Genomic DNA, 17,775 nt, shown 5'->3' with positions numbered 1-17,775 from the left:
CTCCATCCTTTGCTTTGAGATTAGGGGACTGGGGACGTGCAGCAGGTTGAGCACTAGAAGCTGGGACTTCAAGAGGGCCAACTTTGGCCAACTGCAGGCCAGACTGGGGAAAGTCTCCTGGGATAGGTTAGTGGAAGGCAAGCGAGTTGAGGAGGGGTGGATGGCACTCAAAAGGGAGGTTTTGGAGGCGCAAGCCTTGACAATACCTCTAGTCAGTAAGGTGGGGAGGCGGAGGAGAGTGCCGCCATGGATGCGAAAGGAGGTGGTTAGAGGGATTAGATGAAAGAGGAACCACTCTTCACGACATTGGTCCGCCCGCAACTGGTGTTGTGCTCAGTTTTGGGCCCCTCATTACAGAAAGGATATAGCCAGGTTGGAATCAGTGCAGCATAGGGCCACAAGGTTGGTGACTGGTTTGCAGGGGATGCCGTATGAGGCGAGATTGAGGGAACTGGGTCTCTTCAGCCTGGAGAAGAGGAGAGACTCAGAGGGGATATGTTGGCGACATGCAGGTATGTGAGGGGATGTCACATGGAGATGGGTAGAGACCTGTCCTCCCCTGCAGAGGAAGGCAGGACGCGCTCCAATGGAGCAAAGCTCAGGGAACCCAGGTTCCATTTGGATGCCAGGAAGCACTTCCTGACAGTCAGGACCCCGAGGGTGTGGAATGGGCTTCCACGAGAGGTCGTTGAGGCCCCATCGGTGCGGGTGTTCAAGGATAGGCTGGACGTCCACATGGTGGGCATGTCGTGAGCGGAGCTGGCTGGTGCCGGAGGTCAGACTAGATGGCCCGGGAGGTCTCTTCTGACTTGGTCTGTTTCTATGTTTCTATATGAGGGAACAGGCACAGATGCTAAATGACTATTTTGCCTCTGTGTTCTCCCCAAAGCAGGACGGGGGATATCCACATATGGGATAGGGATTTAGGGGCACAGATTAGAGTCACCCCCCTTGAAGTCGAGGGGCTCCTCAGGGCATTGGATATTACAAAGGTGCCAGGCCTTGACAGGTTACACCCGAGAGTACTTGATAAGGCCTGACAGGGTTATACAAGCTGACAACTGACTCTGCACTAAATTTGATGCTAGTCCTCATTCTGTGATTTCTGTCCTTGAACACAAAACCACTGCTCGCAAGTTCAGTCCCTGAAGCCGGTGGATGAAGCAGGCTATCCTGTTGAAGAGGCACATGCAAAAGGCCTGGATGATCCCAGGGTCAGGCCTAGTCTGAAGGCTTCATACTGTGAGGAGATTTCAGGGGAGGCTATGAAGATGACTCTTGCTTTCTGGACTGAAAATGATGCTGAGGCCTGAGCACACAGGCTACAGCAATCATTAGGCTTTGAAGTCCCTGACAGTAGCCAAGAACAATTGTTGCTGCTGAGAACAATTTCAATTAGAAAGTTGGAAAGTTTGACAAAAATGCATACATTTTCATGATGCGTTCTCTGGAATAATGGAGTGGAGAAGGACCAATCTTCCCACTTGGGATTGCTGCTAATAACTTAAAGCAACTACCACTGCAATTAGATGCACATCTTAGCATTTGTGTGGTTTGGTTCTGAGGTGACACATTTTATGCCTAGGCATCAATTTCTTTTTTTCTAGCACAGAAAGAGGTTCTTCCCATGCTGACAGTTGCTTCACAGCAGAAAATTTCCTCAGCACTGAAGCTTAGGAGGAAAAATTAAATTTCCCTCCATGCCTGCTATAATAATTCTCCTAGTTATGTCTGTTACAATAACTGTCCCATGTCCCAATAATTGTCTGTGGTCATCCCCCATCCCATTCCTGTTGATGAGTTTTGCCTTTAATAGTTTGGCACAGGTACACATCCAATTTTCGTGAATATCATAGTATAATAAGCACTGCAATATATTTGTGCAGCGCTCACTCTGGTCATTTTCTTGAGGCAAACAGAGGCAAATCAAAAAAGCTAGAAGTGATCCTAGGGAAAGAATTTTAATCAGCATAAAGATCAAGGAAGTGAGAACTTTCTCCTGAGTTCAAAATCCTAAAACACATCCTATATACATGAAGGCCCCATCAGCTTACTACAGGATCCAGGGCTCAGGCATTTGTTGAGCTTGGCTGTTGGCGTAGCTGCTTCACAATGAATGATAGCCTGCAAGGAGTGGGTGATTACCTCCTCCTAGAGTTAGAATCCAGTCTCTGAGCAAATATATGCCAGACCATGAGCACCACCACACTTCAATGGGTGGGTTTCTATGTCACACTGTGACTAAGTTGTGGCAGGCTGGGTCTTTGCTGAAGAAACCACAGAGTGCCTGACAGAGGGCTGGATTCACTGTGGCTTGTTCTGCCCCTTCTTCCTCCTCAGTTCTCCAGCCAGTATCCAAGTAACCTTTGCAGCAAAATCTCTCTTATCTCACTTTCACCATTCTGATTGGGCTGGAGGGTTTTTTTTTGGGGGGGGGGGAGGGATGAAAATTGTGCATTAAAAAACTGTTTGCCTTGCAAAACTGCATTTATGACTATCTAATCTGTGTAGTCTTGCCTGTAAAATTTCCTTGTGAATTTCACTATCAAATGCAGGGCGAACAGGCTCATTTGTGCCCAGTACTGCAAACCAAGTGCCTAGCTGTCAATTGAAAAGCAACAGTAAAAAAAAAAAAGGGGGGGGAGTGGCAACAAAAGAGGGTGGAGACAATACATGGCCAGTAGTAGGGTCATCCTCTGTCAGTTTTTAGTGTCTGAGAAACTGGCAGTTCTCAGTTACTCTCCACCTTTTCAAACTCCTCCATCAGCTTCTCAGAGTGCTTATTGATGTGGGTACTGTGAGTCCCTGACGGTTCAACCTACCCCCCACCCAAAATATCCACAAATGTAATGGCTGAGAAGCAGATGGCATAGAAATCTGTGTACATTAACTGTTCTATTATGGCAGGTGCATATATTCTCCCTCTGTCTATTTCTCAGCCATTATATTTGTGCATATTTCTGCATTTTTATTTTTAATGCTTTGGAACTATCAGGGAACTGCAGTAATTGCAGCAGTTAATTGCTCTGAGAAATTCTGCAGAAAAGTGTATATCTCCTTTTTCTAGAATAGCCACAATCTTGAAGAAGTGTTCAAAAGATAGTAGGCATTGAGAACTATCAGTTCAACATTTAAAACTGAGAGGGTTACATTGACTGGGGAATAAAAATGCCCCTCCCCAGCACTGCACCTTCTTTCTCCACTTTTTTTTACTCTTCACCAGAATTTTTTTACTAACAGCTGGCATTGCTCCTGGCAATTGGCCTATAGGTAGTCTTGCTGCATATTGAATAGCTGTAAGGAAGCATTTGCACACCAGTGCAAACCAATAAACATAAAAACAAATTTAAAAAGCACAATTTCAGGGGACACTATATGTGTGTGCATGTGAGTGCACCAACCTCATCCTCACATACTTTGCTGAGATTCCAAACACACACACACAGAGTGGTCAAGGAAAGAGCATCCTTCCAAAGTGCAATTTCTGCACTGGTTAAAGGCAGTCACTGTCAAATCACAAAAGTGATGAGGGTTTTTCCATTCTTGCTGACCAGTTCCCAGCAATCTATGCTAAAATTGGCTTCAAATGACACAACCCACTTTGGGTCAAACAACCCCTACAGCAAGCCCTGGGATCTCAGGGTAGCTTGTTTGTGAAGAATAAGCCACCCTGCAGAAATTTGGGCTGGATTTGGGCAACACAACAACCCAGCATGGCTGTTTACATAAGGAGGGTTGTCACCTTGTACAAGCCAGCTCGGTGTCTTCTTTTCGCTTAATACACAGGGTTTTTCCTCAAGATTTGTCTACAGCTTCAGTTCCTTTCTTTTCATTTGATAGCCCTTCTACCTTTCAGAGACAGCAGCTCCTCTCCGACATAATTTAGGTACAAGATGTAATAGCTTTTCAACCAGTTTCATGACCTTTAAAGAATACACAGTCTCCATAAAGTTGACGCTAGTCATCCTGAACATTCTTTTCTATTCCTATTTCTCTTCCAGCCCTGGAAACGTTCAGCTGAAATAAGGCCAACTATAACATTAGCAACAGGTGTGTTCTCTCCTTCCACTTGGTAAAGCTTCAGCTGAACCCCTTTAATTTTAATGAAACTTTTTATGTGTTTTTTGCAAGAAGGAAATGAGATCCTAAAAACTGACTTAAAAATCAATCAGATATGGTAACACAAAATCCTTAAAGGAATACAAAATCAGAATAAATTCCAGAGTCTGTCATCATGCACACATAAAAGCAGCAGGGATTTTTCCATTGATGTCAGCGGTCGGAGAATTGCTAGGAAATATTATTTTCCTTTTTCTGATAATGCAACATATTCATAATTATTTAGGTATTAATTTTAGGTGTTTCTATGTCACATTTTCACCTTCTTATGGAAGAATATAAATGAAATAAATAAATAAAGGGGGAATGCTGCCTGCAGAAAATGAAAGCAGAGCTATTGCTAAGTTTGTCTATTTTTGGTATGGACACACAACATTTTTGACTTCCCCTCTACCCTGCAAATCACATGTAATGCTGTCTTAGGGGCCAGGGGTGGTATATACAGGCATACCTGTACACATGCATGTACACAGAGGGAGAGGGAGAGGGAGAGCACACAATCCTGATGCAGGCTGTTCTTTTCTCATGCTGCCATCATTGGGAAAGAGGGATCTGTATGAGGAACTCTGGAGGACCAAGTGAGCAGTAAGGCAGAGGTGGGAAGAGCGTGGAAGCAGTAGCTCTGGCGCACCCAGGAGGGGCTGCGGTAAAGGAGCCGGGGTGGATGCAGTCTCGTGGCAGGTTGCACACCATTGCTTTATTGGCACACTACATTTTTATTTAAAAGCATTTGGGGACAAGTGAAAGGCAAAGTGTACACCTATTTTCTGACTGGCACCCACACTTCATAAAGTGCACAGTTAAGCTACAGAATTTACAGCCACAAGAAGCAGTGATAGCCACTAATTTAAAAGCGGATTGGATAGATTCATGAAGAAGAAGCTACCAAGGGCTATGTATCCTGAATGGAACATGCTGCCTCTGATGTTTGAGGCAGTATGACTACGCACGACACTTGCTGGAGAACATGGGAAGCAGCGTGCTGCTGTTGGATTCATGTTCTTTCGGGTTTCCCATAAGCACCTGTGCACAGCATGCAGGAGTAGATGGACCCATTCTTCTACTACTACATGTGTACCTCATCTTCTTTCCCTCCTGCCTTCTCCTCCTCCTCCTCCCTGATCCTTCTCCTCTCCATTTTATCCTCACAACAACCCTGTGAGGCTGAGAGCCTGTGATTGGCCCAGAGTCATCCACTGAGCTTCATGGCAGATTTCCTGAGGCCAGTCCATCATCAAGACCACTCCTCCACACTGTCATGTTGACTAGCTTGACTTACAAGGAAACGTTACAAGGAAACAGCAATGTATTATATTTATTTATTGCACCTAATAGTCTCCCTGGGTGGTGCATGAACTATCCATAGCTGTAGTGGATAGTTGCTTGTGACTGTAGTCATAGTGCCTTGCACATCATAAATGGAGGCTACAGAGAACTGTATCTGGAAGATGTGTGTCTGGCAAGTAGTTACTGATATTTAATCTAAAAACTATTGACATGTTGCAGGAACAATTTTCTCTGACTATTAAGCACCCACTGTGTTTCTTATACAGCAAGTGCTTTCAAGTAGGGTGACTGCTTTTATGTTTAAATTAGCTAGTACTTAAACCTGGTTAATTCTGTGTTGTTTGACATAGTCTTAAGAGAGCGACTGTAGCACTGCAGCGATAAAGAAGGGCATGAATAAGCTGATTGAAAGGCACTCCTTCCAGGCAGTCAATTGTCCAAGAAAGCCCCCTCTTGCCTTGATCTTTATGGCTGCAGAAGATGGAAAATGGAAAGGAAAATTTCCTACAGTAGAAGGAAAATTTCATACAAGATGGTGCAGGTTGAATTGGTATGCACAAGGCACTTCTGATGAATCAGCACACAGCAAATTAGCCAGCTATCTCCTGGAGTTCCATTTAGCTTTTTAATTACAGATGGGGAACACTAGTTCCCCCTAAAATGATACAAAAGCCATTGCCAAAAAGCCAGTAAATGGGCCTGACTTAAAAAAGAATTGCACCACATCATTTTCCTTCTTTTTAGGGACAGATTATAATGGAGAAGCCAAAATGTCACTGAATTAACACTCACATGGGCACACACTTCTGCTTTATCTTCCATGATAAGAAAACCAATATTTCAGGAAAATAGTTCATACAGTAAGTACAATCAGTGCAAACCCACAAAATCCATCATACTTACTTCAAGGAAAACCTTTTCTCACTGGGTCGTTTAATCAGCTGATCAATCACATATTTCAAAGGAAATTTTTTAAAAAAATCTTTCTAAGCATGCCTTTTAATGGAAATTTCCAATTAAATGTTAATTACATTGTGGGAAAACATATGAAGAAGCAGTTTTTAAGAGCACTTTGTACATGTTTGAGAAACATAGTGTGTGAGTAGGCACACACACCCTGAAGAACAGATCTCAGTACTGCATCATTTAGGAACCTTCTGTTCTTTTCTAATAGTTTCTTAACCTGTGTATAATAGAGGGATAATAAAATGTAAAACTGGTTGTGCTCAGTGGTGCTATTTTCTTCAATAAATTGTTTCTAAGGACAGAAGGTGAATTTATCAACATGCCTGTGCCTGCACCTAATGGAAGGAGTTTAATAGACTCAGTTTTGGAGTGGATTACAATTATTGTACTGGGGAAAAAGATGGACAGCCGAATAATAACATCTTTGAAGACAGATGTTAGCAAAAAGCAGCTAAAAAATATTAGCAGGACAGTATAAAATATTTGATTGGATTTTATATTCATATAAAATATTGAAAATATTTGATATGCAAAATCAAGGTTAACACTGTTTGCACTGCTCCATTAACACTGATACAACATCTTGCAAAATTTCTGCTGTGTGGCTCCAAATGTTGGACTTGGGAGTAGAAGCTGAGGAGGAATGCTACTTAGAAAACTGAGTGTTTGGATGGTAATTCCTTTTACATTGGTGAAATAGAAAGACCTCTCCCAAAAAGATGTGAGGAACATTTGGCATTTGATATTCGGTATAATGATCCATGTGCTATTCACTGCTCTTTCATATGAAGGAGAAACAAGCAAGCAACATTAGTGAAGGACTCTGAACTCTCTGAACTGAACAGAGCCTCTAATGAAGAAAGATTAAGGAGGTGGTGGTTACTGATTGCAAAGGATGAGAAGAATCAAGCCATGATCTTGTTAATCTTTGTTTGCCCCTCTGAGGAGTGTGCTGTTCTAAGTGGGTTCTGGTTCAGTTTATAAGTGGTATTAGACTCTTATTTGTGACTGAAACTGTTTTAAGTCAAAACCGTTCATATTTTAAAATCTATCTGTGCATAAACTGGATATGCTATTGCTGGTTGTTGGTGGCAAATAAACAAACAGACATGAACTAACATGAAATAAATTTCCTCCATTAGGAGTGTGGAACTTGAGGCCTATTTGCCAAATTCAGCCTGTGTGGGGTCCCAGACAGCCATTTTCCTTCCCCCAGCTCCACACCCCGTTTCTATGGTTTTGCATCTTCCCCCCATTGCAAAAGGCTGAAAGGCATTACATGGTAAGAGATTTAAGCAACAGTATGATCACAGTTTTTATATTTTTGACTGTTCCCATTTTTATTTATTTTATTTAAAGCGCTCATATCCCACCCTTCACTATGTCTTATGCCTTTAACCCTATCCCTTTTTTGTTTTGGGCTTAGCCCATCACTAGAATACAGTTTCTTTGAAACAGAATTTTTCCCTTGAACTGAAAGAAGTTCAACATCCCATCTTCTAGAATAAGAATAAGAGAGGGACAGTTTAATCCTTAGTATAGGGTATGTAGCTCTGCAGACACGTTGCTGAGCCATTTGTGCATTGCTACTGATCAAAATGGAGGTCTACATGTAAAGCAGTATTTGTTATTAACGTGCTGTCTCCAAATTATGGTGACCTTATGAATGAAGGCCCTCCAAAATGTCTTGTCCTTGACAGTCCTGCTAAGCTCTTGCAAACTCAAGGCTGTTGCTTCCTTTATAGAGCCAAGACATCTCTTTGTCTTCTGCCTTCAACTTCTCCTGGCACTATTTTCTTCTCCAGTGAACTGAGCCTTCTCATGATGTGCCCTAAGAGCAACAGGTTCAGTTTTGCTATTATATCAATAACTTATTTTGCCTGCATGCTACCCTGCTATACAGTAGTGTTTTGCATTGATGGTGTGCTAAAAAGAAGCATAATGGTTACAAGTTCACATAATACACAGTTTCATATGTGCATTCTTGCTCTCTCTCGCTCACTGTCTCTCTCTTACCATATGATTTGGATTATGGTAAAAGAATAAAATGTAAGTCCCACATGCAGCAAGTGGCTCACATAATCACAGGAAAATCTGAAAGAAATAATTTTTTGCTGATCTTCAAAGCTTGATTTGGGTATTTTATGTTCCATTATACACATCTTATTTAGTTTGCTTTTCTAAAAAGTTGTTTGGCATCTGCATTTTTGTAGAGAAATGAGGACACACTATTGCTTTCTTGCAATTAATAGCCAACATGAAAAAGCTTACTTGCTTAAGTTTCTTTAGATCTTCATCAAGTTCCAAGTTGTCCAAAATAACTGCTACAAACAAACTCAGCAGAATCTACAAAAGAATTGAAAAAACAAGCAAAAACACCAGTGTTGCATGCTGCTAATATTTCTTCCCATTCAAATAAAAATGGTTTTACAGTGACAGTAGGCAGAGTGGATTTCGTTTTATCTTTCATCCTGATAAATTGCATGCATAAATGAGAACTTTTACTTTATATATGTAGCATTTTGCAGTATTTGGCTTCATACTTACTTTTCTAAAGAGCCTAAATCATAACTGGGTTTGCAAGACACAACAACACATTGTGGGTAACAAGGCATAACGAGTTGCAGTGTTCAATCCAGACTGCTTCCTGCAGAGTGGCTTATTTTTTGGCAACAAACTACCATGACAATCTAAGGCTGGTGTTAGCAGTTGTTTGATCCACAAAAGTTTGCCATATCACATGAAACCAGGGCAGCAATATCATGTTTGCAGGGATTAGTTAACAAGCTGCCTGGAAAGGGCAGCAAAGCTACCTGCTGCTCTTCATGACCTTACCCTTGCTGACACCAGTGGCATTCCTCCATTGATGCCCAAGGAGCACATTGGAGCTACTGTCACTGGCCCACCACCTCTTTAATAATACTCTCAGAAGTATTTGCAAACATGTTCCTTCCACTTCTTCCTTCTTCTTGTCAGTCTTTCGGATGTGTAGAAGTGAGCTCTTAAAAATGTAGGAAGATAAGAACATAAGAAAAGCCATGCTGGTTCAGACCAATGGTCCATCCAGTCCAGCATTCTGTTTACACAGTAGCAAGCTAGGTGTCCACAGGATCTCTGAAGCAGGATGGAGGCAAGACATCTTCCTGCCCAAGCTCCTCAGCAACTGATGCGTGCAGGCGTACCACTTCTGGTTAGGCAGATAGCAGATAGCCAACAAGACTAGTAGCCATCAATAAACTTCTGCTCCAGGAATCTGCTCCATTCTCCTTTCAAGACAATCCAAATTGGTGGCCATCATAATTTCCCATGGCAGTGAATTCCATAATTTAACTATGTGCTTTTATCTGCCATGAATCTCCTCCTCCAGTTTCATGGGATGATCCTAAATTCTTGTATTATGGGAGAAGGAGCAAAATGTCTCCCTCTCCACTTTCTTTCCATACTTTTAAATACCTCTATTGTGTTTCCCCTTACATGTCTTTTTTCTAAACCAAACAGTCCCAGTTATTGTAGCTGCTCCTCATAGGGGAGTTGCTCCAGGCCCTCCTTTTCATTCCCCCTCTCTGTATTTCATCCAGCTCAACAATGTCCTTTTTCAGGTATGGTGACCAAAGCTGCATATACAGTAATATTCCATGCCATTTGTATTTGGCAAGTTCATCTTGGGAGTTTTATTTTTAATTCCTTTCCTAATTATGCCTAACATAGAGTTGCCTTTTTCGTAGCAGCCATACATTGGGTTGACTGGATTGACACTGTCCACTGTAACCCCACGATCACTTTCTCGATCAGTCACTGCTTGCTCAGAACTTATCAACCTATTCTTGAAGCTGGGATTTTTTTGCCCCAGTTTGCATTACTTTATGCTTGCTTACAGTGAACTACATTTGCCATGTTGATGCCCATTATCACAGCTTGGAAAGATCCCTTTGGATCTCCTCACAATTCCATTTGGTTTTAACCACCTTAGATATTTGGCCAACAAACCTGGCCACTTCATTACTTACCCCACCACTAACTGCAGACAATTTATGAATAAATTGAAAATTATTGGTCCTAATACAGAACTCTGTGAGTTTCCACTGTTTACATCCCTCCATTGGGACTATCTGCCATTTATCCTCACTCTGTTTAACTGGTTACAGATCCATAAGAGCCCCACTACCCCTGTTCTATGATTGCTTTACTGAGGGACTTTGATAATTTCTGTTTTTGTAAGAAGGCCAGTAATTTCATATTTGAACTCTATAAGAGCTCTAGGATGGATACCATCAGGGCCTGGTAATTTATTAACTTTCAGTCGGTCAGTAAGAGAATTATTGAAAATTTCATCTTTTGTCACTATTATCTGCCTTAATTCCTCAGACCCCTTTCTTAAAAATGTAAATTCAGAAATAGGCACCTGTTCCATATAAGCGGCTCTGAGGACAGATGAAAAGAATTCATTTCATTTCTCTGCATTTTTCTTATTGTCCTTCAGTGTTCCTTTCAGACCTATGGTTCAACTGCCTCTCTGGTTGTTGTTGTTGTTTTTTCCTGATATATCTGAAGAATTATTCATTGTTGACCTTGATTTTGTTAGCAACATGCTTCTCAGAATGTTTATTTCCTTCTCTTTTCTGATTCCCTCTCCCTTGGGCAAGTTTCTGCTTCCATTTGTTCCCCTTCAATATTTTCCTTCTTGAGAGAATCCTTGTTTTCTTTAATAGCTTCCTCAACTCTACTTGTTAACCATGCTAGTGACCTTTTGCACTCTGTGCTACCTTTTATTCTTCCTTTCCTGCTCAATTGCCTCGTATGTTTCAGTTGTCAAAGGGAGTAATGAAGTAGAGTAGCTCCCATACATGGAAACTGACAAGGCAAGACTCCATATGGGTTAATTTGTGTACAGTTGCCAAGGTGCACTTCCTGAATAGTCCATTGAAAAGCACTAGAAAGGACAGAAAGTGGCATAAGTTGATGCACAAAATGAAAGGGGGTACATATTTCACCCTTGTAATTGTGATTCTGTCACTTTTAAATGCTGAACTGACACTTTCCTAAAAGAAGTATCTCCTTCAGAAAAGGGAGATATTGACTTTGGCATCTCCTTTTTGTATCACTTGTTGCTGCAGTTACTTCACTTCCATTCCTTTGCTGCTTTTCTTCCTTTATTGGTGCTGTTCAATGGACAACTGAGTAATTGTTCCTGGCACCTGCAGTCTATATATGCAGTCTCACCTTGTCAGTTTCTGTAGTTTTTTACCCACTCCTCTTCACTGCTTTGACAGCTGAAACATACAAGAAAATTGACCAGGAAAGACTACAGCTATGAGACAGGCTTAAGAGCACTCTTGAGCAGGACTGACCCCCCCCCAAAAAAAAATTCAGTTGCACACTTTTCTGGACTGAAAAAAATGAAAAAAAAAATAGCCCTAACTCCAGAAACTATGAAAAGTGGTAGTGATTGGAGTGGGGAGGGAGAAGTAGCTTCTGCTCTGAAGGACAATGGGATACTAGGTGGATGTAAGGGAAGAGGAGGAAAACAAGCCATTGTGGAGTGGGAGTTTCGGTCATTTCTCTCATATTCCCAGGGTCAAAAGCTCTGGAACATGCATAACATGATCAAGTGGGCAGAGGAGGATGCATGGAGCCGTGGGTGGCATGTGCAGACCACTCATTCATCAAACTACCCTGCTGTGGTAACTGCAAGTGCTTAAAGATATGGAGGAATGACAGAGTTCTCTTCAGCCCTATGGTGACCCCTGTAAGCAAGAGAGGATTGCACCCAAGTTAAAATTACATTAAATTAAGCAGAAAATGTACTCCTGGAACTGCTGGTAGGACTTATCTTGAGATCAATGACCACTACCCCATAGGAACAGTCTCGGCAAGGATATCAAATGTAGAAGGATATCAAATGTAGTGCCAAATAGGTGTGTGCCAGAAGTTCTGCAAAACTTTTCAAATAAGTAAGGTTTTCTTTTCCATTGAAAGATGGTGGTGAGGGAAAGAGAACTATTTGAAATAATGTTTAAATGGACCCTAAATGTACCTTTTTGGGACTGCAAAAATAATTTTAATGCAAAAAGGCCCCATTTTAGACTGTGATTCTAATTACAATCATAATGAAAAGCCATGCCTGGTTTTTTCAAGTATTGTGCAGTAGATGTAAAGTGCACTGGAGTGTAATCATTCTTTGTTTCCAATCAATATAGTTGAGAATGACAAGCATGCCATGAAAACTTCATTTCTGTACTGCTCAATAGCTGAAGCTGTTTGGCCAGTTTACAACAGTTTATAATAATCTAGAACAATATCACGAAAGAACAGTTAAACCTCAACTTATTCTTTGTTTAACTTCTGTTCCCTTCTGGATTTTAATAACAAACCTCTCTCCTAACACTGTATTTGCTTTTCAAGCCTAAACAGTGTTTCAGCTTCTGCTGTGAAAGAGATTCATTCCAGCTTTCCCCAGTCCCTGTTTCCAAGTACATACAATTAGCACATCTAAATTTTACCCTGCCTTCTCATTCTAAGTTTTGCATGTCACAATTTACTGCAACATGTTCATGTTTTTTCATTCACTTGTCACTCCATCATTCTATACAGTTAGAGCTGCTTCCAGTTTGGCCTTACGGCAAAACTGCCTGAATTCCTGAAATGATTCAGATGTACTGGGGCACTGGAGAATCTCATCTCAGTTGGTATAGGCTTGTAGTGTCTGCATGCGTGCATGGTTGTACCCCTACAATTTTAAAGGAGAATTTTATTCCAAATGGGAAAAGAATGGAAAATGTAGTCTGCATCCCAGAGGTAAGTCTGCAGTTTGCAGTTCAGAGAGGAAAAAGAACAATCCATCATTGGACTTGGGATGGATTGGGATGAGGAGAGTGTTGGTGTGGTTGCCAAGGCTGCAGTATAGATCTCCTTCATCCCAATGTTCGTCCCATCCAGTAGGAAGGAGCTTTTCTGCCTGTTCCTTAGTGGATTGGATATAGCTAATTCTTGGAGAATCTTGGAAGGAATCTTGGAAAGAAGGCCTGGGATTAGGAAGGATTTGGTAAAAGTTCTAACCCTTCACTGTAGAATGATCTGGAGAAACTATCTGGCTTCTATAAACTGCTTCAGTTCGGTTTCAGTGGAACCACATGGTTTTTCCTAATCCTAGAAACTGGAGGGGGGCAGTGAAGATTTCTTGAGCACCTGAGGAACCTTGAGAAATTGCTATGCCAATTTTATAGCAGTGCAAAAGTGAAAAAGGTATGTGACATCTTGGAAAGATTTCTGTTTGTCCACCAAGCACAATGTTGGAAGGGCAGAAAGAAAAAGAAACTAGAACATGTATCTGCATGTTGCATTAATTGTTAGTTTCTTTCTTCTGTTAGTATGTAGGCAGTAGTGCAATGACATTTCCTGTGTGCTCATTTGGATATCATGCAACTAGAAAGCATTTTAAGTTCTAATTATCAGTTGGTGCCCCAAAGCTTTATTATGCATTTGCCTTCCATTTAATTACCGCTACAGGAAGAGTGCAATGGAATTGTAGATTCTCTCAAGATGAAAAGTGTATACTTCTGATTCACTGTGTTCCCAGCTGGTTAACAACTACAATATTAGCATAAGAAAGGGGGCATGTCTGTTTAAATCATTTTGTCGTGCTAGCACAAAAGCTGATCACCATTTCATGTAGGGCCAAACAGCAGAATCTCTGCAAGAATTAACATAGCTCTCCTAATGTACCAAGGAAAATACAGACACAGACAAGCAAACTACCATCTACAAAAGAGTCCCGCAGAATCATTTACATCACTGAATTGCTACATCCAGGTCTCAAGGGGCAAACACAGTAGCAATCTTTGCCTAATGGGTACCCAAAGTGTCAGCAATAAAATGCAATAATGATACTTAGAACAGCCAATAAAACTCCACGGGCTATCAAAAAACAAATAAGCAATCCACCATCCAAATAATAAAACTGAAACTAGCACCCACATTTTTTTAATGGATATTAACCAATGGGGGAAATGGTGTTAAAACTATTTTGGCTTGCTGATAGAACAGCTTGGGAGTTGGACAGGCAAATTTCTTTTGAAAGTCCCCTGAACAATGTGGATGCACCCATCTTGCTATGAGGTTCTGTTCCTAGCCCTTTCAGCTCTTACCTGGAGAGAAGGTGTAAGCCAGAGAATTTCACCTACATCAGAGGGCAGGAAGGAGTATGTGTGTGGCCTTGTTCCCATTGTTAAACTAAATGTACTTTTCAGATGACTTGTTTGTTGGCGAGGAACAGAATGCACCATTACTGTTCCTTATCTCCCAAAAAGTGATCAGTGCTGCTAAGACTATCTGTTCAGTGAGGAGATGTGCAGCATTCTGTGTGTAGCCAGCTGCTGCATTTAAGTACCTACAGTATATTTCAAATCCAGTATTCTGGAAGGAGGCAAAGCAAGATGATATGCTAGCAGCGAGATGTTATGCTTGCGCCCAGTCCCATGCTTGGTGGATGGTGAGTGGCACTTACAGACAAGAATCAGTGGGAGGAAGGGAACCAGGGATTTGCTGGTTCCTGGCAAATCTCCCCTGCAAATGCTGTACTTGGTAACTTCCCTGTCCCATAACTGGGCTCTGCTTTGCAGTCCAGGTGGGTTAAAAATGAACGATTTAAATCTACCTAAGAAAGAACTGGCAGGCAGATGAATGATTAAATACTGTCTATCAGCTGTTTTTTTTCACCTGCTAAGGGGTCTTGCCCAGATATAAGGCACCTTCTTATGTTCCTCTGAGAGAAATGGAGAGAAGAAAAACCTCCATTTTCCTTGATTTTTTTTTAAAAAATAAAGGTAAATATGAGACATGCAACTTACCAAGGTAGCAAAAAGGTGATAAAGGATGAAGTAGATAGCGACAACAGGTGCCCACATATGTCCTACGGCATTAAGAGTTTGATCCATGACATCCACCCATCCTTCCTGTGTAAGGATCTGGAACATTGACATGAATGCCTAAAAGAGACCATAATCAAACAGTTGGAAATGCTTCACTGACACAAACAAATAAGCCCTTGAACCTGGTCCTTGTGCTGGCTCTTGGATACAATGACAGCTTGGTTAGCCAACATATTTCTGGCTTTTGGCTCCTTGCTCTAAGTATGTTGTGGAGCTCCAGGCTTTTGCATGTGGCTTTTCTGGTATCATTGCACTGCCTCACACTCACAGTTTCAGAGGTCAAGACAACAATATCTTCATCCTGTAAGCCCCCTGCTGCTTCTCTCAATGCAAAAAGTCAATTCAGAAAGAAAAGCTGGAATAATTGCACAAGGCCTTTTTGCTGGCAGGACCAGGAGCCCTGCACATCTGGAACTATCTTTAGACTGGGCTTGGCTTGCCCAGATGCAAACTCCTTTGGGGTACTCATGTGTATTGCTAGTGTACATTTGTACCCAAAGCACATGATGCTCTTATATTCGTATGTTCTTATTTTTCCTCCTCACCAACAGAACTGTTGCTGAAAGGAAGGATGGGTAAGTCTCAAAGGAATAGAATTACAGTGCAGAGTTTTCTTAATGTCACTTTTAAGTGCCCTTCTTTCCAACTACTTCTAGTATATGCCTGCCTGCCTTCATTCCTTTGTCCCTTCCTTGGTGCAGCCAATTAGATATTAATTGTATTATTTTTACCTTAAAATATATACTAGTCTTTTCATACACCAAAACTGTTCTTGTTTCCAAGTTAATGTGTTAAGCATAAGGGCAACAGAAGGAAGTTTCATGTCATTCCACAGCATCGTGAGGGTACTGATTTGAGTTTATAAAACTGCACAAGCTTAGAAGGTTCCTTTTTTAAAATAAAGATTAACAAAGATCACACTTTTAATTTTTTTTCATTGTTGTTATTACCATTGCTATAATATATCAGAAGTGTTGAAGTGGTTGTGTAGCATGGACAAAAGAAACGTTTGTTGTGTGCTTCACAATGGAAATAACACAGGGGTGTCTAAAGTTCTCTCTAAGAAGACCTTTAAACCCAAAGTATACAGCTCTACTGTTGGCTTCATAAGCTATTCCAGTGCCGGTTTCCCTATCAACTTTGATATGCCCTTCAGGACATACGTGCTGCATTCAGAAGTTTGAAATATCTGTGGCCCTGATCCAGCTGAAACCACAAGTTTCATGAGCATGTGACAATTTATGGGAGAATATGAATATGAATGTGCATTCAGAAGCATACCAGAACACGTTTCCCATTCCAGGTAATTCATTCTAGATGTACATTCCATTTATATCTGCACATTCCATCTGTACATTCCCTTTCAAATTTATTCCTTCAATTTCCATTCCAAAATGATATGCACACATAGGCTCATTCCATTGGAGCACGCTGACACTGGACACAGATGAACAACTAAGGCAAATTTGGTCTTTCCAGCACTACTACATCCTTCACCTGAATCATTTGGAAATTACAATAAATCTCACTTAGAAAGTATGGTTGTCTTTAAATTCTTCTTAATGGCAAATAAGTGACAATAATATTCTTTGGTACCTCATTTATTTTAGCAAGAACAAATGTAATGTTAAAACAAAAGCTAGTTTTCATTCTGAAGAAAAACCAAACCCTCCATTTAAAACATACATCTTTCTAGCAGTTGTTGTTGTTGTTGTTGTTAAATCCATGCCACATGCAGCGAAGTTTAACGTTGTTCTTGTTAGTCGTGAAGTCGTGCCTGACCCATCGCGACCCCATGGACAACATTCCTCCAGGCCTTCCTGTCCTCCACCATCTCCTGGAGTCCACTCAAGCTCACACCAACTGCCTCAGTGACAACTGCCTTCCTTATGGTCCAGCTTTCACAGCCATACACTGCAACTGGGAAAACCATAGCCTTGAGTATACGCACTTTTGTTGGCAGGGTGATGTCTCTGCTTTTTAGTATGCTGTCTAGATTTGCCATAGCTTTCCTCCCCAGGAGCAAGCGTCTTTAAATTTCTTGGCTGCAGTCCCCATCTGTGGTGATCTTGGAGCCCAGGAAAATAAAATCTGTCACTACCTCCATTTCTTCCCCATCTATTGGCCAGGAAGTGAGAGGACTGGATGCCATGATCTTAATTTTCTTAATGTTGAGTTTCAGGCCAACTTTTGCACTCTCCTTCTTCACTTGCATGAAAGGGCTCTTTAGTTCCTCTTCAATTTCTGCCATGAAAGTGGTATCATCTGCATATCTGAGGTTGTTGATATTTCTTCCAGCAATCTTAATTCCAACTGGTGATTCATCTAGCCCCGCCTTTCTCATGATGTGCTCTGCATATAAGTTAAATAGGCAGGGAGACAGTATACAGCCTTGCCGAACTCCTTTCTCAATTTTGAACCAATCAGTTGTTCCGTGTCCAGTTCTCACTGTTGCTTCATTGACTATGCTAAAGCC

At 41.3% G+C, this 17,775-nt stretch overlaps 1 protein-coding gene across 2 annotated transcripts in view; it reads right to left on the bottom strand.

Annotated features, from left to right (window-relative positions):
- NALCN (sodium leak channel, non-selective) overlaps positions 1 to 17,775 on the bottom strand; it is a 258,037-nt gene that overhangs the window by 80,825 nt on the left and 159,437 nt on the right. For both annotated transcript variants that reach the window (XM_044428777.1, XM_044428778.1), the window contains 2 exons: positions 15,219 to 15,356; positions 8,644 to 8,718 (listed from right to left, as the gene is read on the bottom strand). In XM_044428777.1, coding sequence (XP_044284712.1) covers positions 8,644 to 8,718; positions 15,219 to 15,356 — 213 coding nt within the window. The remainder of the gene's footprint in view (positions 1 to 8,643; positions 8,719 to 15,218; positions 15,357 to 17,775) is intronic.

This window comes from Varanus komodoensis, unplaced genomic scaffold, assembly GCF_004798865.1.
Source record: "Varanus komodoensis strain SLA01 unplaced genomic scaffold, ASM479886v1 scaffold2, whole genome shotgun sequence".
NCBI classification, from domain to species: domain Eukaryota; kingdom Metazoa; phylum Chordata; class Lepidosauria; order Squamata; family Varanidae; genus Varanus; species Varanus komodoensis.
The sequence above is the reverse complement of the archived record's forward strand: the minus strand, read 5'-3'. Positions and strand labels throughout refer to the sequence as shown.